The sequence below is a fragment of the Amia ocellicauda genome, chromosome 2 (assembly GCF_036373705.1).
Source record: "Amia ocellicauda isolate fAmiCal2 chromosome 2, fAmiCal2.hap1, whole genome shotgun sequence".
NCBI classification, from domain to species: domain Eukaryota; kingdom Metazoa; phylum Chordata; class Actinopteri; order Amiiformes; family Amiidae; genus Amia; species Amia ocellicauda.
In genome coordinates this window covers 21,569,091-21,596,921 of record NC_089851.1, presented here as the reverse complement: position 1 = coordinate 21,596,921, position 27,831 = coordinate 21,569,091, and the positions used below count along the sequence as shown (strand labels likewise).

Genomic DNA, 27,831 nt, shown 5'->3' with positions numbered 1-27,831 from the left:
AATGACATTGAGGCAGAAGAACTTGTATTAGATCCCAGTAACGGAACAGAATTTGTGGGTGAAACTTTTGAACAAGAGATCTGGAGGATTAGTGGTAGGAGTGTGTTACAGGCCACCAAACTCAGATATTCAGAAATATGCTGCATTGTATAGTGTAATCAGGACTGCATGTAGCAAGGATGAGGCTGTTATAATGGGGGATTTCAATTTCCCAAACGTAGACTGGGAAAGCCCAGTGGGGACTACAGAAGCAGAAATAGAAATGGTTGAGATGGTAAATGACTGACTGCTTTCTAACTCAATTTGTCAGGGAACAAACAAGAGAGAGCGCATGTATTGACTTGATCTTTTCAAATGACCAAGATAGAGTCAGGGGGACTGTAGTTAGAGAACCAATGGCAAATTGTGATCACAATATGTTTAGCTTTGAGGCATTCTTTCAAAAAACAAGGTCCAAGTCTAAAACAATGGTCTACAATTTTAGAAAAGCAAACCTTGAAGGTATGAGGCGGCACTTAGAAGAGGTAGACTGGAGCACACTGGATACAGATTCAGTTGAAAATGGATGGGTATATTTTAAGAATATACTACTTGAGGCTCAGGAGCAATTTTTACCAAAACTTAACAAATTGAGGACCAAAAAACACTGGCCAAAATGGTTTAATAGAGGTATGCAAAAAAATATAAAGAGAAAGAAAATGTTGTATAGCACATACAAAAGGGATGGTGACGAAACAAAATACATAGAATATGTTGAGCTGCAAAGAGATCTTAAGAAAGGGATCAGGAAAGCAAAGAGGGAAATAGAAAGAAACTTAGCTCTTGGAGCTAAAACCAATGCAAAGAGCCTTTTTCAATATTACAACAGCAAGCAGTCAATAAAGGAGGAAGTGAAACAGATAAAGGGCAAAAATGGAGGTATCTTGGAAAACGAACAAGATGTGGCAAATGTTCTAAATTAGTATTTCACAGAGGTTTTTATAAAAGAAAAAACAGATGACATGCCACAAGTTGATAACCAGTCCAGTCAAACCCTAAGAGAGATCAGGATAAATGAGGAGGAGGTACTAAAGGGACTAGCAGAATTAAAAACAAACAAATCACTTGGGCCAGATATTTCCAACAGTACTTAAAGAAATTAGGGAAATTATTTATAGGTCGCTAAGTCAATTATTCCAAATGACACTTAGAACAGGGGATATGCCAACTGACTGGAAGACAGCAAATGTCATATCAATCCACAAGAAAGGGGACAAAACTGAGCCAGGAAATTACAGACCAATCAGTCTCACCTGCATCACCTGTAAAATGTTGGAAAAAATGATTAGACAGAAAATAGAGCAGCATCTTAATGAAAACCATATTCTTGGAGATAGTCAACATGGGTTTAGACGAGGCAGATCATGTCTTACTAATTTATTAGAATTTTTTGAACATGCAACTGCAGCTGTAGATCATGTGAAAGCATATGATATGATATACTTAGATTTTCAAAAAGCTTTTGATAAGGTTCCACACCAAAGACTGATCCTCAAATTGGAAGCTGTAGGCATTCAGGGTAATGTAAGTAGATGGATTATGAACTGGTTGATGTATAGGAAACAGAGGGTGTCGATTAGAGGAGTCGCTTCTAACTGAGTGAGGTTGTTAGTGGAGTTCCACAGGGATCAGTACTAGGGCCTTTGCTTTTTCTAATCTATATTAATGATCTGGACTCTGGGATAGTTAGCAAACTTGTCAAATTTGCAGATGATACTAAAATAGGTGGCTCAGCAGATACAATCTCGGCAGCTCAGGTTATTAAAGGGACATATAGAATATTCAGTTGTGGGCCGACACCTGGCAGATGAAATTCAATGTGGACAAGGTATTACATGCAGGTAACAAAAATGTCCACTATAATTACACTATAGGAGGAATAGAACAAGAAGAAGTAATGCATGAGAAAGACCTAGGAGTCTATGTGGACTCCTCACTTTCCCAATCCAGACAATGTGGGGAAGCAATTAAAAAGGCAACCAAAATGTTAGGGTATATTGTCAAAAGTGTAGAATTGAGAACAAGGGCAGTAATGTTCAGACTGTACAATGCACTAGTTAGAGCTCATCTGGATACTGTGGACAGTTCTGGGCTCCACACTTCAAGAAAGATATCACTGCTCTAGAGGCAGTTCAGAGGAGAGCAACCAGACTTATTCCAGGTCTGAAGGGAATGTCCTACTGAGAGACTGAACATTTTCACCCTGGAACAGAGGAGACTACATGGGGACTTGATCCAAGTCTTCAAAATCATGAAAGGCATCGACCACATCAAACCAGAGGAGCTTTTCCAGATCAGCAGGGACACACGCACCCGGGGACACAGATGGAAATTGGGCTTCAAGGCGTTCAAAACGGAAAACAGGAGACACTTCTTTACACAGAGAGTTGTCACAATCTGGAATAAACTACCCAGTGATGTGGTAGAAGCTGAAAGTTTGGGAACATTTAAAAATAGTCTGGATAGGATCCTTGGATCTATTAGATATTAATGAACACCAAACGAGCATGATGGGTCGAATGGCCTCCTCTCGTTTGTAAACTTTCTTATGTTCTTATGTTCTAAAACTCTTGACAGCAACAGTTGAAGAAGTTTTCAAGAGAAGACTGGGAAGAAAAATCAATCGTGATAAATGGAGCTTATTTGAACAACCTACGATTTGCTGATGACATACTTATCACAAGAACGCAGGAACACCCAAAGACCTTCAGCTTCAAATTCAGACAAACATTGGAAGAAAAATTCACTCAAATGAACTTGAGTAAGACCAAACTCATGATCAACAACATTGTTAAAACCAAGAAAATTGAAGTAGATCAAAAGATACTTGAACAAGTCAAAAGTTATGTTTACCTTGGATGGCAAATCAACGCAGATGGAGATCTTATGGAAGAAATCAAAAGAATGAAATTGGGATGGAGTGCATTTGGAAGAAACAGCACGCTATTGAAAGGAAATCTACCCGTCTGCTTCAAGAGAAAAATATTTGATCAATGCATACTACCAGTGCTCACTTAATGCTGTGAAACCTGGTCACTAAACACACAAAATATACAGAAACTGGAAACAACACACAGAAGAATGGAAAGACACATGCTTGGAATAACAAAAAAAAAATTGTAATTGAAATAGTGAAAATAAAACATTATGGCAGTGGGCCGGACACATTGCAAGAAGAACAGACCAAAGATGGACAAAGAAATAACAGAATGGATCCCAAGAGATGGATACCTAAAAGAAGACCATGTAAAAGATGGGAAGATTAAATAATAAACTTTGCAGGCTTGACCTGGAAAAGAGAGGCTGTACATCAAAACAAGTGTAAACAACTTGGGGGGCCTTCATCCAGCAGTGAATTGATAAAAGCTATATGTATATGTACATATCTATAGTTCGTTAATCAATGAATCACTGAAATGACAAAACCAATAAACTGTCTGTAACCATATATTAACTCTCAGTTTCAATTCCCATGTAGATAAGAGGGTAATGTTTTTTCATTAAGCTCATATGACATCCCATTGATGGTGCTTTGAAAAAGAAACTCTGTATTCTCATTATAGTTACAGTATTACTTTTCTTCAACCAGACAGAAAGGGCACATTAAGCTTGTCAATATATTGTGTGAAAACTTTGCATTGGATATGTTATATTATAGCCATTAACTATAAACGGCAACAGACAGACAACCCGGGACTCAAAGACTTTGAATTAGCTGAGAGAAAAAAAGGACTTCACTGCTACTATTATACAGACTGCTATTATATGATGTTCCCTTTTAGATGATGATAATAATAATAATAATAATAATTCTGGTTGGCTCAGTATTGTAACAATGTGTTTGGTTAATTTTAAACAGTACAAAAAAAAAAAAATACAGGGCTTTTCTTACAGAATGCCTTTGTGCTCCTTATATACAAAAACACAGTTCCACTGTCCAAATAAACTGGTTGCTTTCCTGATTGATTGAGAGTCCGTTAAATCACTATGTGGGAAGTTTCCAGTATATTACTGCTGCTAAGAGACTCGGAGAAACAGATTAAACATTTGACTTTACTTATCACAGAATTCAATATTTGACATAGCTCTATACTATTACATATATAGGCTATTAAGGTTTTGTTTTGGTTTGTTTATTTCTTCACTCCTTTAGTTCTTCAGAATAAGTTATGAATTAAACAGTAAGTGGATGCTTGAATTATAGAGCAGGAGAAACAGACTAACTAATTGGAAACAAGTTCAGTGCACCAATATTTCAAAAACTATAAATACTGGAGGCATATGACATATTCTCCTTAACTATACTTCCCTAATTTGTAGTCAGTAAAATTTAATCTGCAGTTTTTATATTGATAAAAAGAAAGTTACGGAAAATAACTCATGAGATATATGCAGATGTTAGTGGGTTGCGTTTCTCATTCATGGAAGAAGAATGACACTGAGATGATGAAGATTTAGTCTCACTTAAAAACTAGAGGATCACACACGAGATTAACTCAATGTTGGTTGCTCAATGGATTTTCATTTATTTTTACCACATTGGTATTACAGCTGAATTGCTTGGGCTTGACGATACTTCATGTTAAAAGATGTAGGCTAATAAACCACCCCCAAACATTGCCTACTTGAAACTTAGAATTAATGCTAAATAAATGCCTTTACTATGTATTTGTAATAAATTGGCACCAATATAAAAACATTTTTATTGAATTACCAAATATATTGCTAGGGAAGTCATTTTGTATTGGAATCAGACAAAATATTGTGGACAAATGCCATTATTGAATTTACTTTTCCATTTAAAGAATCGTTTGATTGATAATGAGTTACTTTGATCTCTGTTCTGTTGTAAATCTGATATAAATAAATATAGTACAGTGAGAAACTAGGGCTGTAATGGGGATTAAACAAAAACAATATAGGATCGGGTTGGGAATTGTATTTACTTGTTTATTTTACAGCACTTATGAAGGCTGGCTGTGTGAAACTGGTAGGGTCTTACATGAAATTGCGTACCTCTGTTAATTAATAAATCACTGTCAGATAAACGCAGTGTTTCGTAAACGTGCAGAACGAGAAGTTAATTGAAAGATTCCACATTTTGTGACGGCAATGCTGCTGAAATCCTGCTTGGCCTTCCAATCTGTCAGGCAGTAATTGCTTCAGTTTTTGTTCACTAAGGACATAAAGTCATTTCAGGATTTCTGAAGGTCAGCTGTACTTTTGGCTGCAGACATAGTGGAATAATATCAAGCTTACTGTGTGTGGTTTGTTAGTGCTAATTGAACCAGAACCAGTTTGTATTTAGAGTGAAAGCTGGCAAGCAGCCTCAAATAACCCAGATTTTAAACTGTGTTCATAGATGGGCCTCTTTATTAAAATACTAATCTAACATTCTTAAGTGGGGCAGAGTTCTTTCAAACAGCTGCACTTACGGTCAGTGTGGGAGAATAGTAAGCTTTCGAATATCATAGTTTACTGTAAGGCTGTACTCATCCTTCCCACAGTTTCTCTTGGACGGGGTCTTTTCCTCGGACAGCTGCGGAGCTCTCTACGTAACGGTTTCTCAGAAAATGGGCGGGTGGGTGTTTTTGTTTCAGTAGTGGACTCTGATAGACATATGCGATGCAAGAGGCAATCAGTTTACCCCAGAGAAAGGGAATATCTGAATCATAACCATCATTTACAAGACAGACTCAGAAGGGTTTTTGAAATTTGCTTCAATTAAACAATGAGACTGTCATGATTTGAAGGTCTCCATGCCGTACTTCTCTGTAGGAAGAACTTGGCACAGAAAATAAAAATGTTTGTAACAGACATAAAACTGTTTAAAACTGTTTAGCAGCAGGTCACGCGCAAGGGAGTAAACAAATCTCTGCAGAGATTAAAAGGAAACATTTTACACAGAAAACTTTCCTTATGGACTAGCTCTAGCTTTTTATTATGTATGTTTTAATAAAGATACAAACATAATTTTGTTGAATGAAAAAATGTAGTAAAACAATAATGTCCATATTGTGGAAAGAATGCACTACAGCTGGTCTATTCAACAGTGTGGCAGACTGTTGCCAAGTTACTTTGTGGGCCACAAATGGATTGAGCTGCAGAAGCCTGTTTTTTTGTAAAGCCTTTTCAATTAATGAAGCGCTATTTTCTTTATCAGCTTTGTTTTGTTGTCTTTGAAGTGCAAGGCATAAGCATGGGATTTTTATTTAATGTGAGATGACAGATATTAAAATCATCAAATTAAAATTATCAGCTGTGAGACAAAAAACAGAACAAGTAAATACTCCCTAACTGTAGGGAAGACCTTGATACAGGACAATTATACAACCATAATGGGAGTATTTTAGATTAATCTGTGTACTGAAGAGTTCTGAAATGTTGAATGGTAAATAAGAAGAAACAATGGACATGTTTAACAATCTCATCTTATGAATGTTTGAACAGATAAAGTATATTCAGATTTTTTCCCCTGTGTGTTTAAGTGGGTGTTTTTTGGCATCAAAAGTACACTTGTCAAAGGATACACAGCAATAAAAAAAAATACTTTGAACATAGTCACAACAGTTTGATTCTTTTAATTAATGTAGATCCTACCTACAAGATGTTGCTGTCTGGCTTCTGGCGCATTCATGAAGGACCAATGGTGCCGTGGGATAAAATGACTGGTACTTTGTTTCTACTAAGATATGACAATATGTCCTTATGTACAGAGGTCCTGGACATTTCTGTTATACCTTTATTAATATTAATATTAATAATGAAGACACTTTAGGTTAAATTAGTTTTTTTTCCTTCAAAACATTCAAAAAGAACAACCTATTTATTTTTCTGTTTCTCTTTATCAGTGGTTTGGAAATGCTTACACACCTTCCTAACCAGGGAATGTTTGAGAAACCCTCGACCTTAACCCCTCTGAAATTCTTCAGTTTCCTCTCTAAATACAAGCACTATGTACATGACATGTGGTACCACCTCCTGGAAGTGACTTGTTCCCTTTGACAAGTGGCCTTTTGTGCCCCCTGGGTAGGTTACATGATCTCATTTTGTCACAGTATGTTTTCTAAATTTACATTTGGGAAAAACACTAAGAAAAAAAACAATAAAAAAAACAAGACCCTGGTAACAGGATAGGAACCGCAGCTGGGGAAGTGTAAATGGTTCCAAGTTTCTTCTCATGTTTTCCCAGCAACTGTGGCTCCACAAAACCAGTAGGGTTTTAGTTCCAATCAAATTGTGTATCCACCAAGGGTTAATCAAGGTGACAAGAATGAAGTGGTCACAGTAGGAGCTGGCAATATCAGTGAAAGGATCAATCATGTTATATATCCCAATGCCATTACCTGCTGTACATTAGAAGCATTTCCTCCTGATTAATCCCACCAACAGTCACTTAAAGCACTTCTTTATTCCCTAGGAATTACAGCTGCATTGGGTTATGTCATTACAAAAAACATCTCTTGGTGGCTGCTGCACAGCATGTCTGACGGAAGCTGCTCTTAAGGGACGAGACAGGGAATGGCAGGAATTGTGAGTCCTTACTGGTGTGTAACTGGTGGGCAGAACAGAGCTGAGAAGAGTAGGTCTTCAGCACAGAGAAGCTTGGGCTTAAAGCTGAATTCTGCAGTACGGAGTTTTCAGCATTTCTCTGCACAGGTGTTTTTCTTTATTCCATTCAACATTTATGTCTCTTTTGTCAGATATGTAAAGTATTTGAAGAGCTATTAAGTGTTTACTAATTAATGAGATTCAGATATACTGGGATATCTGACCGAGGTCACAGCTCAGAAACAATGTAAATGCTGTAACAGCTGGCTACTGTTCCCTCTCACTGGGAATAAATGTATACACTGGAATGCTTAAAGGAAATTTCATTTTTTTTCTTAGTTTCACTGTTTATACCTTGCTTATTTCTGCAGCAGTTCTATTTTATGGAACATTAAATTAATCTGTTAATGGCAAAAGAACTTTACCTGGCTTTCGGTCTGCTCTCATGGCTTTGGCCTAATTTACCCGGGTTTGACACTCCTTCACTACGCATTTAATCAGCCTATGTTCTTATCCCCTTGAGAACCATGGTTACACACGTAAGACAACATTACCTGCTTAGTCAGCTCTAAGACATTTTTCATTATTTTGTTCAGGGTTTTTTTGGGATGTGGGAAAAGTGGTGGTGCTTGGAGTCCCATTTATACTCTGTTATATTTAACAAGTGGCAGCCCCCCTTGGTAACAGTAATAAAGACCACAGATTGATGGCAGTCATCAGCATCACATGGGAGATTTATGGACACTGGTGTTGAGATACAATGATGAGACAATGAAGGAGCAGGCCTGTGTGATAATTGTGTGTGATTGCAGAGATCTCTCTTCCAGTGATTGGAAAAAAACTTTGGCATGCTGCCTGGTCCAGTTTCAAAAGGCCTGTCCAGGTAACAGATCAACTCAACATTTGTCTACCAGCTTCGGGACAGGCGATACATTCTGGCTGCATTTACAACTAAATAAGCTCTTTGGTGCACCAACTTCTCAGAAGTGTCTGACAAAAGTGAGTTTAATCTAGTTACGCACAAAATATTAACTTTTTTTTCTGATTGAATTACAATTATGAACATGAAGATTTTTTCCTCAAAGCCTCCACTAGTGTCATCTACTATTATAACAACTATAAGTACCAAGAAACATCTTCTGTAATTGTCATACCTAAGACTGTAAGACCCAAAAGACATGAGCAACCAAATAGTTGAGGATAGTAGTATTGCTGAAAGCATCATACAGCAACACAATATCAGTTGTTTTACCATGCAGTGGTTTTCGTGTACATGTATTTGTGTGCAATATCGAATTGTATTAGAATTCCTTTCATGTTAATCTAAAGATTCATTCCATGTTAATTTATTCATTATATTCTGATTCCAGACTGTCATGCACAACACATGTACTGCCGAGCTCTGAAGGAGGTACACTTTTTAATGAAATACGCATTTCTACACATAATTAGCAAAGTTATGTTGGTACAACTGTGTTCTCTGTAACTTGTTAATAAAACAAGTTGTCCAAATAAAAAAATACAACTTATGCAATACTAGAGAATACAGGTAGTAAAGATGCTTTATTTTGTTTGTGGCTGATACATTTTTCACCCATCAACATTGCACTTGCATAGTCAGAAGTAAATAAACCGAGGGCCTTCATGACATTGCAATTTTGGGAAAACGGTGATCCCAAAAAACAAAACAAAAAAACAAACCCAATTTTAGTGGAGAACACATTTGGATTTTGCTGCAAGGTTTTGCTTATATTTTGTTATTTTGTTATTTTGTTACTTTTTTATAGGTCTCATCAATCTCTGCCACAGGGAAATCCCTGTGCCAAAATGTTGTTTTTAATGGGGAGCGCCAGTTTAAAAGTACAGAAATGTACATGTGCAGCATAATCACTATAATTATTGTTTATATCTGAGCATATAACAACCCAACCCACAGAGTAAATCTTTTAATATTATTTTGAACCTGTCACCTTCATGCCTTGTAATTTCAATGGCTCTCTTAAAATACTTTCTTGCAGCAAATCCTGTAATTCCAGTCAATGGAAACTAAAGATCAGCCTCTATTTTGTATTTTGAACAGTCTACAGTTTGATGAAAGTACTAAAACCGAACCACATTTTATCTGTATGGTCTGAATAGCAGAATGATACCATTTATTTTTAATTAAACAGTTTCTCTTTCTACTTTGAAAATCAAAGTGCACAACTGCAGTACACTTCAGAATCAATTTATGTAACAGGATGCAAGGATTATCAATTAAGCAGCTTTCTAAATGGGCTGACCAGGATTAGTTGTTTTACAGAGTGGGAAATTAATTTCACATTTCGAAATGGCTTCACCTTCGGAAGACCACACAAGTGTAGCAAATTATAGATTGTGTGAGTGAAGCTGCTACAGTATAGGAATCTGATGATCATTTATATTGTGAACACAGAATTCAGTAGTATGACTTAATCATACAGTTGCAGCTTGGATGAAAATGGTGACATTTCAATAAAATAAAGAAAAAATAAACCCTTTTTTTTGCATGTGTGAGTAATTGTCTAATCAAACCATTGCATCACACTCGCACAGATCACAAGAATGCAATCATTTTCAGTGTGGTGGGCTTTTCTTCCCACCCACCCCCTAGGTGTTCCCAGTCTGGATTGTATTCCTCATAATTCGGACCAGACGTGGCTTGGTTGTGCTTTTCAGTGTTTATTGGGTTTAATGTGCTGCAGTGTGTCAGCAGCTATTTTCCCACGTTACACAAAGGGCCTCCAGCAAGCTCTTGGATGGCAGAGTTCCCTGCACCTGTAACCAGAATGTGTGGTGCCGATTAGAGCTCGCCTATTCTGGCTGGATCTGATGTTGCATTTGGCATTTCCTTTGAGATGCAGGTTATGCTTGACATGCAAGGGCAGTCCCACCCTTGGACTGTTCAGGCTGAATGCTGCTGCTGCTGAGCTCCCAGCGGAGACTTGGTAAATAAACGCTGACTCACAGCAAACAGTTCAGATATGTAACATCCTGGTCTGGAATGTAATTGCAGAAGAACGGACACTTTTACTGGTGTAGTGGAAATATACTTTTATTTTTGAACTCCCACTCGTCTGGGATTTTTAGAGTTTTATAATAAAATGGGGGGTTGAATTTCATACCACGCTGACAGAGTTTGCTCAGTTGCCCTTGTATTTTGCCAGTGTGGATTTTGAAGTATGTAGAAGTTTTTAATACAGGCTTTCAAAATTATTTTGATGTACAGATAACATTTTTTAAGTTTCAAAAATGTATTGCTTGTGAAATGTGTTTACTGTTTCATCAAAAACACTAGAGAAATACCACTCTTATTACTTTAAATTGAAAGTTGATTATAGTAATCATAATTACCTGTTACCTTTTACCTGTTTTTAGTCCCAGTTTGGATTTGGCAATGAATGGACTTGGCTCACTAAGATTTATGTACTTCTTCGGGAGGAATAAGACAAAGTACATACCCTCTGACCCACAGTTGTCAAAGCTATATGTTTTTAGGGCTACAAGTCCAGAATACCTACAGTGCACCTATCCCAATAATCAGTGGATTTGATGCAGATTTAAAAGGTTTAACCCGCAGGCCCCTGAGAACCATATGAATCAAATTGTTTTCATCAGTCAGCTTTTACTCCCCTTCTCCCAGCAGTACTCTGTCAGGTAACCATTAGATTTTTTTATTATTATTCAACTTGATTTAATTTCTCAATTATCTTGGTGTAGTTCCTCTTTTTTCTATGTTCTTCCATTCTTCTTCAGTCATACATTTTAGTTTTGGCTAGTTTAGCTTCAATAATCAGGGATTCCAGCACAAACTATAGCTAAACAACACCTTAGTATGGTGTCTTAAAGAAGCTTATATTTTTTGTTTCATCAGTAAGTTAAAATTTCTGCAAATAGACAGCATGATCTATTTCAACCAGGAACCGCTAAGAAAAGATTTGGTTTATGTCTTGCTTGTGTAAGTAAGATTATATTGCACGTATTTGATTTATAAACCAGATATTCTTCCTGGAATCAGCTTCAAAACTTTTCCATATTAGTTCCTAAATTTGAAAAACCTGTTCTTCACATGGCTACACATTGTATGTGCTTTTGAAGTAAACACACAGCCTTCCAGGAATGCGAAAGGTCTTTATCTGCAGCGCATTTGTCTCACAAATCCAGCCATTATTTCAAACTAATCCGTCATAAAAGATAAAACTGGGTAACAGGGTGCTGTGGTTCTTATTCTTGTTAAATGTTACAGTCTCAGAGTACTAGCAGCCCTCTAAATCTGCAAAATGAACAGCCCTTTGACAGCTCTGCATGGCTGAGCCAAAGACAGACTAAAGAGTAAGAAATACGTGTTCAAGTTCTTTGTTTTCTGTTTCTTAAGTCAGCGCCAACAGAGAGTCAAAATTTCATAGTGCCAGCAAACAGCAATTGTTATTTAATTGGCCTCTTGGTACTTAAGGTCTGTTATTTTGTCCTCCTTTCAAACATTAATAACCCCAGTAATATGCTTCTGCCTTCTGCGACATAAATTTCTCAGTTGTTCCCAGGTTTGTTAGACTCCACTATTGTAACTATAGACACTTACCACCACAGTGGGAAATATTCGGTTATATAGCTTTTGGAAATATAATGTAACAAATAAATGTATACAAAACCAGGTATAAGTCCCATTTTGTTTTAAAGAACCAACTCCTGCTTTCCTCATGGTGAACAATATTTAAGTTTCCCTATTTATTTCTGGTTTAAACATTAAATTGAGAAATAGCACAGTTTACTTTCCACAGTTTTGGCCGTCCCTATCTTCCTTTAAAGCTGTAGGTAGTGTTCTTAATCCATTAAATTTTCTCAGAACTCGATGACACCTGAAGATTAATCATGTATGTATTCATAAGTGCTTTCCATTAAAAATACATTTTAAACTCTGATCAGGTGATACAGAGCAACACACCTGTTACAGTAATTAACTAGTCAATATGCCATTACCTAATTCTTTAAATTAAAAGAAAGTCATTTTTTAAAGTACAGTAACAGCTCAACTAACAATATTTACTCTCAACGATTTACAAATCTCAAGACTGTGTGATTCTGGTACAAAATGTATGTACTATTGCCCAGCTCCCAGAACATGTACTGGGTGTGATAGGTGAGACAAAGAGATGCTATGAAATAGTTTTTCATGGAAGATATATGTTATTGTCATTTAGTTGATGAGATTTGGTGACAGTATAGTTTCACTTTCATGAAACTTCTATAATATGTATTTAGGTAATTTGGTGTCAACTTACACCTGACAGTCACATATTGTCTTGAAAAAAGTCCTATAAAAAAAGATTTATATATATATATAAGATAAGTTTTTGGGTACCTGCTTTGGGTTAATTTATGAGGCTTCAGAAACTTAATCCATGGCCGACAAAATATAGCTCCCAATGTAAGGTGGATTTATTATATACATATTATGGTTCTTAATAAATTAAAATAAAATTAGCCTGGGCATTGTGATCAATGTATACCTAGTTTACAAGTATATGTGGTGATTTACAGAGTTCACAAAGTTAATTGTTTTTTAATCTGTCTTCATTATTCTCTAGAATAGCTGTAAAAAGTGTTACTCATTGTATTTATATGTATGTATGAATGTATCTTTGTATGTGTGTATGATGTGATACTGTGAAGGCATCTCTTTTCCAGGTCACGCCTGCAAAGTTTGTTATTTCAACTTCCCATCTTTTATGTGGTCGTCTTCTAGGTCTTTTTTCATCTCTTGTGATCCATTTGATAGCTTCCTTTGTCCATCTTTGATCTGTTCTTCCTGCTATATGACCAGCCCGTTCCATTTGAACATTTTCGCTTTATCAATGATGTCACGTTTTTGTTTATTCTTGGATGCATTCATTTCTTTTTCTATCGCTTCTTGTTATTTCAAGCATACATCTTTCCACGTTTCTTCCTGTCTTTCGCAGTTTCTGTAACATTTCTGTGTTCAGTGACCAGGTGTGTGCGTGCATGAGTGAGCCCGGGTAGTGTGCATTGTTATTTATATTCTCTCATGTCTGGTGTCTGGTTTGTGTGTGGCAATAAAACTGCCAAGTTTCGATAACTTAATACTTTTATAAATCAAATTCCTGTTTCCTTTTTTTTTCTCTTTTGGCTTGTTTCCAACCTAGGTACCATTACCCAGTGCCTAAGATATTTTATGTCCAGCTGACAGTGGGGAACAGTGAGTTTATAGGAGAAGGACGGACACGCCAGGCTGCTAGACACAATGCCGCGATGAAAGCTCTTCAAGTTCTACGTAATGAGCCCATTCCTGAAAAACCACCTCAGGTAACTATGTCCCGTATATCCAAACGCTGAGGTACAATATGATCTTTTTTAATCTGTTAATAAACAATGACTGCTGACGAATTATGCATTTGATGATTCCTGATTCAAAACAAACTTTATAATGCGATGCAAATTCTCAGTATATTAGACTATTCAACATGGCCATGATTATTTTAATCATCTTTTGCCGGAAATCAAATTACAGTATACCTAAAATGCTTGGCGTCAGCGATGGTTATTTAAGACATCTTGGCAGTATTCTTGTTCTGTCTCGCACTCTTGTCTCCATAATGTATTCTTTGTAATTTATTGCTTGAGCGTATTGCTTTACAAATTGAAGGACACGTATACTGTAAATATCTTTGGTGGAAGTCATATTAGCTTGATATCATATTTATCCATATTGCTGTAGGGGTTTGGTACTGTTTTTTTGTATGCTCAGTGATGTGTAATCTACAGTTTCCTTTCAAATTGTTCTGTTTTTGAGCCAAAATTGGAATGAGATGGAAGTAAGGAAACACCAAATACATTATAACATGTATTTTGGATCACGTTTCCAATCCAAGTAGAAGCAGAAAGTCTGATTAAAAAAATGTAATTGAATTAAACTTTGTTAAAAATATATTGCACACCATTGTAGATTTATCGGAGTGGAATATAAAGTTTAAAAGTATGTGAATATAGATTGATACTATTTTCAATGTGTCAGATCAGTGTTACCCAGTAAAATTTGTTATGGCTTCTAGCACCGATTTTAATATGAAAATGTCTCACAGAAAAACTAATGAAGTGGTATAGAACACTCTGACACATCTATCAACACCAACCAACACCTGGCTGTCACTTGCAGTCACAATTCAATAATAATTCTACTTATTAGAAACATATACAGTGAGGGAAAAAAGTATTTGATCCCCTGCTGATTTTGTACATTTGCCCACTGACAAAGAAATGATCAGTCTATAATTTTAATGGTAGGTGTATTTTAACAGTGAGAGACAGAATAACAACAAAAAAATCCAGAAAAATGCATTTCAAAAAAGTTATAAATTGATTTGCATGTTAATGAGGGAAATAAGTATTTGATCCCCTATCAATCAGCAAGATTTCTGGCTCCCAGGTGTCTTTTATACAGGTAACGAGCTGAGATTAGGAGCACTCTCTTAAAGGGAGAGCTCCTAATCCCGGCTCGTTACCTGTATAAAAGACACCTGTCCACAGAAGCAATCAATCAATCAGATTCCAAACTCTCCACCATGGCCAAGACCAAAGAGCTGTCCAAGGATGTCAGGGACAAGATTGTAGACCTACACAAGGCTGGAATGGGCTACAAGACCATCGCCAAGCAGCTTGGTGAGAAGGTGACAACAGTTGGTGCGATTATTCGCAAATGGAAGAAACACAAAATAACTGTCAGTCTCCCTCGGTCTGGGGCTCCATGCAAGATCTCACCTCGTGGAGTTTCAGCCCAGAACTACAAGGGAGGATCTTGTAAATGATCTCAAGGCAGCTGGGACCATAGTCACCAAGAAAACAATTGGTAACACACTACGCCGTGAAGGACTGAAATCCTGCAGCGCCCGCAAGGTCCCCCTGCTCAAGAAAGCACATGTACAGGCCCGTCTGAAGTTTGCCAAGTTTGGGGGGGGGTTTCTGCTAAGGGGACAGGACAACTGCACCGCATCAAAGGGACGATGTACGGGGCCATGTACCATCAAATCTTGGGTGAGAACCTCCTTCCCTCAGCCAGGGCATTGAAAATGGGTCGTGGATGGGTATTCCAGCATGACAATGACCCAAAACACACAGCCAAGGCAACAAAGGAGTGGCTCAAGAAGAAGCACATTAAGGTCCTGGAGTGCCTAGCCAGTCTCCAGACCTTAATCCCATAGAAAATCTGTGGAGGGAGCAGAAGGTTCGATTTGCCAAACGTCAGCCTCGAAACCTTAATGACTTGGAGAGGATCTGCAAAGAGGAGTGGGACAAAATCCCTCCTGAGATGTGTGCAAACCTGGTGACCAACTACAAGAAACGTCTGACCTCTGTGGTTGCCAACAAGGGTTTTGCCACCAAGTACTAAGTCGAAGGGGTCAAATACTTATTTCCCTCATTAACATGCAAATCAATTTATAACTTTTTTGAAATGCGTTTTTCTGGATTTTTTTGTTGTTATTCTGTCTCTCACTGTTAAAATACACCTACCATTAAAATTATAGACTGATCATTTCTTTGTCAGTGGGCAAACGTACAAAATCAGCAGGGGATCAAATACTTTTTTCCCTCACTGTATTCAGCTGGGACTTGTTGTAAAATATAACATTGGGTTAAAATGTCTTTATTGGCGTTGACATCCTTTGCACCAGCTGGATTGTATTTGATTGAATTAATAACAAGAGAGGGTGCTTTATGTGTTTGCAAGGCACATACGGGTGAAAGTACTGGAACTGGAAACTAGATGACTCAAATAATGACATCACATCCATATCTTCAGACACTCAAATCATTAAATATAATAACTAATGGACATAGTTCCCTGCAACATTTCAAGTGTCTCTAGTAATTCTCTTGTCAGTTACTTTGAAAAGATATAAGCAATATACGCTGTAATCGAAACAGTTTTTAGATTTTTGCTCATCATGGGGATGCAGTCTTCTTATAATAAATTGTTTTCTATGTGTAGCTGAGAGCTTAGATTAAAAAGCAGTGGTGGACTACAGGGATTCCATGGTCTTTATCTTTCAGAACACAGCAGGATATTCTATACAGGGTATGAGACATTGTTGTGGCCTCTGCTGTTCTTGTGGGTCAGATCCAAGGAGAACTACAGAGTTTTAAAGAACAACAAGAAAGAAACCTGATATTTTAAAGATTCAAGTTTAATTTTCTTTATTTTTTTTTCTTTTTTTTTTCCTTCTTGTGGGCAATAATTTCAGCAGGCTCTTTGCCATAATGAACCATTTGCTAGCACTATACAAAATATTTACAGATAATCTGCATCTGCTTCTTAATCTGGGAATTAATGACAGATGACGTACAGTGACAGTATCTATTGCTGTCTTATTTATCTTATCTATTACAGTATTTCCCGCAGCTATATTCAGGCCAAGAGTTGTTGCCACACCGCCAAACAAATACATGAATAGCAAATCAATTTAAAATAAAGAGTTTTGGAAACACAAGTGCACTTGCTCATGCTCCGCCCCCAAGCCCCCTAATTTGAATATTAACATGGGATCACTTCTGAACTTCAAAATTTGTCAAAAATAAATGGATAAAACAAACAAACAAAAAAGTAGAATTGTTATCATAATTGTTTGTATAGTTGTTATGATTGTACAACACTGTGAGTTTGCTTATAATTTGCTCAGGGTGATTTAAAATGTTTCTTTTATACAAGAAACATGTACATGACATGACCGTATAGACACAAAATGCCTAGGTTTTCTGTGGAGATAACGTGGTTAGGGGTTCACAAATCAAAAGCAACATTTATTTTTCCCTTTTAACAAACATTCACATTTGGAGATGTCTCACTATACTTATGTTGAAGTTTGTATTATATCTTCATCCTAGAGTTAAAAAGGAGTGGAAAACAAATGTACTCTTGCCACAAACAGAGCAATACTCTCCTCGCAGACAAATCTCAAAGTCTACAGATCCATATCTCAGCAAATTATATATTTTAATAAGATACATCACCACACTTTGACAGCTCCTCTTGCATTTGATTGACTTTGGGGCCTGCTGAGGAGATAACTATCTGCTTTTTAATGAAGTTGTAAGCATTATGTTTCACTGTTGCCATGGCTCTGGCTGATTTTATTGCCGCTGCTGGTATAGACAATTCCTCTGCTTTCAATAATAGTAAAAATATTGAGTGTATGCAGCTCTTAAATATATCAGAGGTTTATGAGGGTATAAATACATTCTTCTAAGTTTTTTTATTGCATATTTTAAGGGGAGCTAGGTGGCATACACTAGTGTCTTGGCCTTTCACCTTTAGGGATGTGGAGTTGTGTGTCTGGTATGTGTCACAGACACAGATCATCAAGATCATCAAGACTTTAAAGAACCTGCCATGTTACAAAATTGCCCACTCCATCACAGCTGAAGTCTACATTAGAAAAGCCATTGTGGTTAAAGAGCTTGGCCCATGTTAAGGAACAATAAAAACAAATCATTTGAGGAAAAAAAAAAAATCTTAGTGTAACTAATTTAAAATAATTGTGAGCTGTTAAAAATGTTTGAATATACTGGGATAACGTCAGTCCATTCACCCTAGGAATCTCATTTACTTAAAATAACTGAGCCCAACACAAACAAAAAACAATGATTAATTTGTCTAATGTTCGCATAATCAAATTCCAAGTATTTAGAAACCAGATGTTTTTAATGAGCCAATATATAAATGTATGCAATATTATACTTTTATTTTCCATATCACAAAATGGCTGTGATATGACACTTATGATGTTTTTAACACTTATTATTAACTGTCCAGGACTAACAGATATTACTGCATCTAGTTCAAGGCTGTTAAAAATCACATCAATAAAATGTTTTCACTCTGAAATGCAGTCATGTTTGATTAGGTTTCTAGTATTGGTTTTAGGGAAATGTATTATCAAACAAAGGTCCCACAAATTTAATTATAAAGAATGTTGTTTAAGTTTACAGAGGAAAAGTAAAATTTAAACTATCACTACCAGAAGGAAATAAAATGCTGATTTTTGATGTGTATTTCATGCTTCAGGAACATGTTTATTGTAACTGGAAATGCTTTTATTTATTTATTTGTTTGTATTATTTATTATTCTCAGCCTTATAATTATTATTATTCATAGTCTTATTATTAGTCTTTTCAATTTTAAACTGTTTCAGAGCCCAGAAGAGAAGAACGAGTCCGAGGAGAATAGTGATGCCAGCAAGTCTGAGATCAGCCTGGTGTACGAAATAGCGCTCAAGAGGAACTTTCCTGTCAGTTTTGAGGTAAACAGAATTTTGGAATTGAAAGAAATATAGTCACATTTACATCTCAGTAAATAATACATTAACGCTAAAACAATACAAGTCTCTGTGTGACCATGCCAAAAATAAAATTACAATTGTTTATTCTTTGCTGTTTTAATATTCGGAGCAGGAGATCTTAAGCGAGGTGGTTTTTGCACTGTTGTGTGTAGACTTTAATCTCAGCATAATAGAATATAACTTTAATTGCGTTTAAACACTGTTGTACAGCTTATTTCCTCTCTAAAATCAATTCCTGTACCTTTTTTGGTCAGTTTCTACTCCCTTTGTGAGGTTAGAGTGAGCAGAGGTGAATCCTAATCCCAAACTGCTGGCTTGTTATATCCTATGCTTTATCCACACCATATGATGGAGGTTGTAGGCTTAACTGGCTTTAGGAGTGCAGGTGCCAGTGATGGAAGTGATGTGTATAACAGAAACTGTATGTGTAAGTCTCTCATTGATACTGAAAGATCATTTTTGTTATGATTTTGTTTTATTTAGCCACCAGTTCTATTATGAAAATGAAAGGTAGCACGCTTGAGAAGTAGACAGGATTTCAGGGAGGAACTGGACATTGTGTGCAAGCCTGTGTTGAACCCTGAATACAATGTAAGACTCTCACGTGAAAAGGATGAAAGACAATTATTGAATGATTATATCCGTAACTTGCTTTTTGTCCCTCCTATTGTAAGCGTTCTACAAAATACAATTTTGAAAAGGGGAGTTGTAAATTCATAACGTAATCAGATCCTTTCATCACTAATTACCTTTGCATGTGACATGCGTAATCACGCACATACGTACAGAGACTTGTTTTATTATTGTGTATTTTGAACAAGCAATTTCAACATTTTCAAAATCTTAATTAGCAACGATCAAATGCAAAGCAGACAGTAGTTTCTGGATGTCTCTCTTCTGACCAGCGCAGATCTCTTTGTATGAAGTCTTTGTCATTTCCGATACCATAATAAGATTGTCGCAGTAGCTACTTACCTTTATAATTCTGGCTCATTTAGAACATGAACTGTAATTAAAAGTGTGCAATGTTGGAAGACATTTGAATTAGGCGGGAATAAACCTCATCAGAATTTTAAACCGAGAAAAACCATTTACATCTTGATGCTGAGTGAATGAACGGTTCTCATCCAATATTTTGTTGTGGCCCACCATGTAAATGTTTGGATACTCCTGTCATTGCTTAGTATCTTGGTTTCTTACAGATTTGTATATAAATAATACCACACAGTTGTATTGAAATATGCACATATTTTGACTAAAATGTAATAAGAAAGTGCATTTGACCCCTTACTATTTTGCATTTTCTTCATTATGCATCCTCTATGCCACAGGGTGAATTTGTTGAAATCAGTCTTTTACTGTATAGTTCAAGCACAATAAATGTGTATACATATCAATTCAGAACTCTTGTGACAAGTTGATTTATATTATAAAAGCAAGTGTTTGGAGTCATAACAGGCCAAGGCCTCTGCAGGTGAGGTTGCTGCACGAAAAAATAAATGGATGGCTTAGGAGACATGAAGTCCTCATCTCTGGAATGCTGGAGAAATAAAGAACACGTTCTCTCAGGAGATTGAAGTTGAAGAAAACATATCAAAGAATATAGCATAATGTGCTTAAATATTAAATATTGTGCTTTAGGCTAACTACATTGACAAACAGTACAAAAGATCTTTTCTTCAGCACAAAAGCCCCCCCACACTGCAGTCCCGTGGTCAGATATCCTCAGTGCTCACCAAGCCAGAGTTTTTGGAAGCAGAGGCAGAGGCTCAGTCCTTTCTCATTCATTTTTTCTTCTTCAAAGTTTATCTTTTCATAAGTGTAAAGATTACAGATCAACATCGGATTACACTACATTTCCTTTTTAAAACATGATCCATGTAGTCTGCGACATTAGACAAGATCACAGATATGATACACTGGCTTGTGTTAGACAGGTACATTAAAAATAGATCAGTCTGAAACCCCATGGCTGGAGGCAGTTTTCCTTGTTGTCTGTGGGTGCCTCCTGCGTTGATGCTGCCGTTGCCAAGCATTAAACTCCAATGCTGGAAGGCCCTTTCTCTTTCAGCAGGCTTCAGGTATTGTGTTGGACAGACAGGGTGCAGCCCTCAGTACAGTTTCCTTTTGCTATTTCCTAGAGAGAGACTCAAAGAGTACAAATTCAGGCCCGTAAAGTGAATTGTAAAACTTCATGCTTTTACAGAGGATATTGGTACTGTATTTACTGTGTGCATTCTAGAATGCCTGTTCTCCTTTAATACATTGTATTCTTTTATGCCTTGTTTTAATTTATATTTAAATGAAATTCATACAGGTGATTTTTTTTTTTTTTCTTTTAATAAGGCTTTTATTAAGGATATTCACACATTCCATTGGGAAGTATATGTCAAGGCCATTTTGCATCCTTTACTGCAGGCAGCATGAATTATTCATTCATAAAGTAATTTCAGAGCTGACATCATTAAGGTTTGGTAAATGCTGTGGATTCCCATTTCCCAGTTCTATTAATGTTTGAATGGTTTCACAAAGGTCGTTTTGTTTTCAAATATCCATTAGAAGACTAGTGTTTTCTTAGGAGATATACACTAATCTTTCTTGGGAAAAATAAAAACATAAATTGTGTCATACATTTGAATAATAATATGTTTCCAGGGCATGGCATACCATTGCTAATAAAGAGGAATGTAAGCTACTGTATTTTTTCAAATAGCCATTGTCCTTTATTTGCCTTTTGCTATTTTTTTCTCGTACAGAAATGCTGTGGTCGTTTAAATTGAAAGATTTATTTTAAGCAAAGTATATTTTATTTTCTCTCCCTGTAAATCACTTGATTTTGTTGAGGAGTTGATTACTGCATTCTGATATCAATGTAAACTCTTTCTGTCACTGTTTCTGTTTATGAGATGCATGGACAGTTTGCAGCAGGAAAAACACCTATCTAGATAAGCAGGCTACTGCATGTTCCTGTTACCTTTCACTTGCATATTTTGCTCTTTTCACATATTTTTGTTTGCTCTCAGATGAATTCATTTCTTTTTATATCTCTTTTTCTTATTCTAAGCATGCATAGTTCCATGCTCCTTTGTGTCGTCTGCAGTTTTGGTTAAAATAAATTGTTTTAAATGACCAGGTGTCACAGCCATTAGTTAGCACTGGTAGTATGCATTGATCAACTATTTTTCTCCTGAGGAAAACACATAGATTTCTTTTCAACAACATGCTGTTTCTTCCAAATGCACCACATCCCATTTTTCCATAATATATACATCTACGATAATTTGTTGTCTAAGGTAGACATAACTTCTGACTTCTTCAAGTATCTGTTGATCTACTTATTTTTTCTTAAACAGAACTGTTGAACATGACTTTGGTTTTACTCAAGATCATTTTAAGTCCAATGTTCTTGCTTGCTTCTGAGAGTTCTTGAGTTCTTCACTTAGTTGTTCAAATAAGCTCCGTTTAATTTGATTCCTTTTGTTTCCCAATCCAAAGTCTTAAACACATCTTAAAGAGGTTCCGTGAACAGTCTTGGAGTTATGTATATATACTGCTTTTAGGTGTATGGTTGCTTCCCTAGTTAAATGATTTAGCAAATGGGAGGACCTCTAAAAACACAACTGTAGCTAAAACAGTGTAATTTATTTTGTACATCACTCATATAATGTACTTAACATGTCTGCTCAGTTCATTCATGTTTAAAATAAACAAACATGCATTTTAATGTATGATAGCACAACATTCCAGAAGCTATTTGTATGAAGAAATGTTTTATCCTAAGATAAGGAGAAGAAAATACATAATATCCTCTTCAAGGAAATTCCCCTTCAGTCTCCTCAGCTGACTCTCTGAATGAGTGGTTCAGAATCTGCATGTGCTTGAATTATGTCCTTTACACAGTTACTAGGCCTGTTTATATTAACAAATCACTCTTTCGTAAAAACAAAACTAGATCTAATGCTCTTGATAGCAGATAACTTACACTTTTTTTTATATTTTTAGACAGTTCTGTGTGGTCCGGGAAATTAATATCCGAACAGGAAAGCTGTATCAAGTTTTTATTGTCTGTATATAAAATCCACTCAACTGTATATACGTTTTTTTTATGCAACATGATACAGGTCTTAAAATTTGAATTGATGTTTAAATGTACATATCACTAGTGTATGGAATTTGCAGTTTCATATGAAGTATTTGTGGCTAAAGGGTTTTAATAACCTCCTGCCTGCTTGTTCAGTAAAATTTCAAAATGTTTTGACACAAGTGGAAACTAAAATGTTCTTCATGGTTATTTTCCCCCCCTTTCCAGTCATTCTGTTTCATTGAAAAACAATCCTGTAATGGATGTTTCGTTATTACTAAACCTCACAGGGCATAGCTCCACTTGTCTCTCACAGACTCGCCAACACACACTCAGCCATTCTCCCATCTTCAGCTCCTGGAAATGCTTCTTGTTTATTATTTTTTAATGACCCACTCCAAGGTAATCAGGCTTTAAGTGACATTTCTTCATTTTAATTAAGAATTCGTGTTCCCTTAAGTGTAAGCACATTCAATTTAAAAGAAATGAAAGCCTGTTACTTCTTTTTTTTTTTTTTTGCCTCCCAACCCATGACAAAAAGAAAAATCGAAAACTTGTGTTCTACCCATTGAGAGACTGACAAACCTGACTGTGTTCATGTATGAATGGAGACTCTTTCACATAACAACCCCAGTGTTTCTCTGCAGGTCATTAAGGAAAGCGGCCCCCCACACATGAAGAGCTTTCTCACGCGGGTGACAGTGGGCGAATACACAGCCGAGGGAGAGGGAAACAGTAAGAAACTCTCCAAGAAGCGGGCGGCCCTCTCAGTTTTGCAAGAGCTAAAGAAACTGCCTTTCCTTCCAGTAGTTGAAAAACCTAAACTACATTATAAGAAACGTCCCAAAACCATATTAAAGGTAAGAGATCCCAGGGGGTTAATGCACAGGCTGAGTATAGGTACAGCTGGAGAGTAGTGTGGCAAATGAGGGTGTTATGAGGCAGTTATGGGACTGAAGGATTTGAAGACTGAAGGCCAAGCAGATAATTAATCAATTCACTTTCTCTGAAACATAGGAAAAAAGGTGATTGTATCATTGTAATTCAGCTTTGATTACATCATGTTCTGCACAATCCACAGATTGAATTCTGCCAAACTGACCATGTGTTCTCCCTGTCTTGTCAGACTGGCCCAGAGTATGGCCAGGGAATGAACCCCATCAGTCGCTTGGCACAGATTCAACAGGCCAAGAAGGAGAAGGAGCCGGAATACGTTCTGCTGTCTGAGAGAGGGATGCCCCGGCGCAGGGAGTTTATCATGCAGGTAATTGATCAGTTTAAATGCAGGCACATTGAAACAGCAAGACAGTTGTCCAGGCCCTGATAATGCCACGGGGCTCTGCATCTTAATTAACTCAGTTGCGGCTTCTGCTTACTTGCTTAAGTAGAACATCTACAACAACCACAAGAATGCTGTTATTGTACTCAAAGGATGGAGTGATATATTACCTAGTGGCCTGTGTTTATCTTAGCTTTGAGAATTATCTGATAAACTTCTTGACTTCTTCTTATGACTGTTGACAAACATAATTAAATAAAACAGGCCTAAAGATCCCCAAGAAAAAACTTGTGTGATGACAGTATTTAGATTTCATCAAGCTGAGACATTGAGAGAGAGGAAGGACTGTAAATGAGCAATATTGTGCGAATGAAATAGGAACAGGAACTGCTTCGGAGAGCCAAGTAACATTGCCTCTGTGTGGTAACAATGCGGCTGCAAAGGAATTTTGTTGCATCCAGAGTCTAATTTCTACCAAGACAACATTAAGGAACAGAAAGAGCCATGTCTGTGTCTGGTTCAGTTTGCAGATACATTTTAGATCGATCTTTCAAATACTTAAAGAAACATGAAGCCCTTTGCACGAAACGGGGTCATTTGAGTTTGCAGAGGGAGAGAGGCATGTTACAATGAAGATGTAAGTGTCCTCTCTTTTCCTAGACCATTTGAGGTGGAGAAAAAGCACTTACATTGGAGCCTGGGGGTCAGTTATTTGGCTGTGCTGTTGTTCTGTGGCCAAAACATTACATTATATCTGGCTGACTGCTGCTAAAACCCTTTTAGTAACAAGTCTAAGTTGCCAGTTACCTCCCAAGATCTTGACCTAAACATGTTGAAGTCTTTATGTCCATAACTCTTTGAATATGGCACTTTGCTGGACCACACAATCTGAAATGGGATTCATGTGGTCATCCTTTATTACGCTGTTGACTTTTTAAAATGCAGTGACAAGGCACTGTCACTTGCAAGTTAAATGTAATGTAAATATTTTACAGCATGCACATTTAATTTCCACCAAGTAGGTTGGATTAGTAATGTTTCCAACTGAAGCAGTGTGTTTGTTGCACATAATTAAAATGAAAATGAACCTCCCTGACAAAGTGTTCCTTTTCATCTCGGTTGAAGTGCTAGTGAAACATAATTTGATGAAGTGGATTCTGATGTTTCTCCAGACTATTGCCTGGCAAATGATGCTGAAAAGCATTTTGTTTCTACACGGCATCCCCTTTATCTAAGGTTTACTTCCTTGTCTCCTGCCCAGTAATCCTTCCTTTTCACTGGCACAGTACATTTCTGAGGTTGAAGCAATACCAGTTAAAACTGATTTCTCATGCTTCATTCAGAGAGAGGCATTAGGCGCTGTTTTTGTGTGTGTTTCTTTTGTAAAACCTGGTTGCTTCTAAAATTTCCACATTGTTCCTGCTTGAGCTGTGTGTATAAATGAGTTTCTGTTCTAAGGCTTATTTAATGCAGTGCTCACTATAAATCAATACCTTTGGTTAAATGCTAATAAACCACTGAGGATATTTTATTTATTATTAACAGTGAGCGGTCTGTTTCTTGTTCTTTATTTATTACTCTGTAACAGAAGCCACTTGCATTTCTTGACCATGTCTCTTTGCTTTGTTCTTGCTGTGGTTTGGTTGGACCACTTTCTCAGCATATATTTCACTTATACTGTTTTGTTTGTTTTTACAAAAGTAATTTGCAATTTCATAATGTTCTAGTGTTGCTGACTGTTTTATTTACTTGGAAACAGACCAAACGTGCACAATAAGGCAATCAAAAATAATGCATTATTTAAAGTATAACTATAAAAAACAACAACCTAGCACTTTAGTTTTTTTCCTGTTGGAGTTCTGAAAATTCAGGTTTACCTTTTCATCTTTTTCTTGGATTTATGTTAATTAAATAAACTAAACATGCACTGGTACAAATTCATATTACCGGCTAGTGAAGTTATTTCTCCTTGCCAAGACGTGCATGTGATCTGTAGCAGCTGAAACAAACTGACCCTGGCTTCCTCTGAAATGAATGGCAAATTCAATATATTCGTTTGTTCTTACCCTCCAGGTTAAAGTGGGTAATGAGGTAGCCACAGGAACAGGTCCCAATAAAAAAGTGTCCAAGAGGAATGCAGCAGAAACAATGTTGCTTCAGCTTGGATATAAGGCCTCTACTCCAGCACAAAACCAGCCAGAGAAGGTGAGTCTTAGTACTACTGTCTTCCTTTTGAAGGTAAGCAGGCGAAAGTCTTTCTATCGGCTCAGTTGTAAATTGTGTAGATATCATTTCAGTTTTCTTGTTTTACAGTTAGACATTACATTCAGTTTATTCAAATTATAGGTACTATGCATTGCCTGAAACACAGAATAAGCTTCCCACTTGGATATTGTCATCACATGCAACACACGTCCCCCCCAATGTTGAGAGAATGATACATTGTCCCCCCCAAATAATGTATGCCTGGCTTTGTAGGCATAGGGGCCCGTTCCCCCCAATTCTGAAACCAAACCTATGCCACTGATTGTAGGTGTGTAATTATGGAGGGTGCCACTCTTTTGCTGGACAGAGTGGGTTACATGCAAAGAGCATTTTACAAAGACAAAGTTGATATACACTCACCTAAAGGATTATTAGGAACACCTGTTCAATTTCTCATTAATGCAATTATCTAACCAACCAATCACATGGCAGTTGCTTCAATGCATTTAGGGGTGTGGTCCTGGTCAAGACAATCTCCTGAACTCCAAACTGAATGTCTGAATGGGAAAGAAAGGTGATTTAAGCAATTTTGAGCGTGGCATGGTTGTTGGTGCCAGACGGGCCGGTCTGAGTATTTCACAATCTGCTCAGTTACTGGGATTTTCACGCACAACCATTTCTAGGGTTTACAAAGAATGGTGTGAAAAGGGAAAAACATCCAGTATGCGGCAGTCCTGTGGGCGAAAATGCCTTGTTGATGCTAGAGGTCAGAGGAGAATGGGCCGACTGATTCAAGCTGATAGAAGAGCAACTTTGACTGAAATAACCACTCGTTACAACCGAGGTATGCAGCAAAGCATTTGTGAAGCCACAACACGTACAACCTTGAGGCGGATGGGCTACAACAGCAGAAGACCCCACCGGGTACCACTCATCTCCACTACAAATAGGAAAAAGAGGCTACAATTTGCACAAGCTCACCAAAATTGGACAGTTGAAGACTGGAAAAATGTTGCCTGGTCTGATGAGTCTCGATTTCTGTTGAGACATTCAGATGGTAGAGTCAGAATTTGGCGTAAACAGAATGAGAACATGGATCCATCATGCCTTGTTACCACTCTGCAGGCTGGTGGTGGTGGTGTAATGGTGTGGGGGATGTTTTCTTGGCACACTTTAGGCCCCTTAGTGCCAATTGGGCATCGTTTAAATGCCACGGCCTACCTGAGCATTGTTTCTGACCATGTCCATCCCTTTATGACCACCATGTACCCATCCTCTGATGGCTACTTCCAGCAGGATAATGCACCAT

General features: G+C 37.0%; 1 protein-coding gene across 3 annotated transcripts in view; it reads left to right on the top strand.

Moving 5' to 3' along the window:
* The window catches only part of stau2 (staufen double-stranded RNA binding protein 2), a 100,267-nt gene that overhangs the window by 19,760 nt on the left and 52,676 nt on the right, over positions 1–27,831 (top strand). For all 3 annotated transcript variants that reach the window (XM_066721091.1, XM_066721086.1, XM_066721081.1), the window contains exons 7-11: positions 13,770–13,929; positions 18,811–18,918; positions 23,686–23,898; positions 24,165–24,302; positions 26,391–26,522. In XM_066721091.1, coding sequence (XP_066577188.1) covers positions 13,770–13,929; positions 18,811–18,918; positions 23,686–23,898; positions 24,165–24,302; positions 26,391–26,522 — 751 coding nt within the window. The remainder of the gene's footprint in view (positions 1–13,769; positions 13,930–18,810; positions 18,919–23,685; positions 23,899–24,164; positions 24,303–26,390; positions 26,523–27,831) is intronic.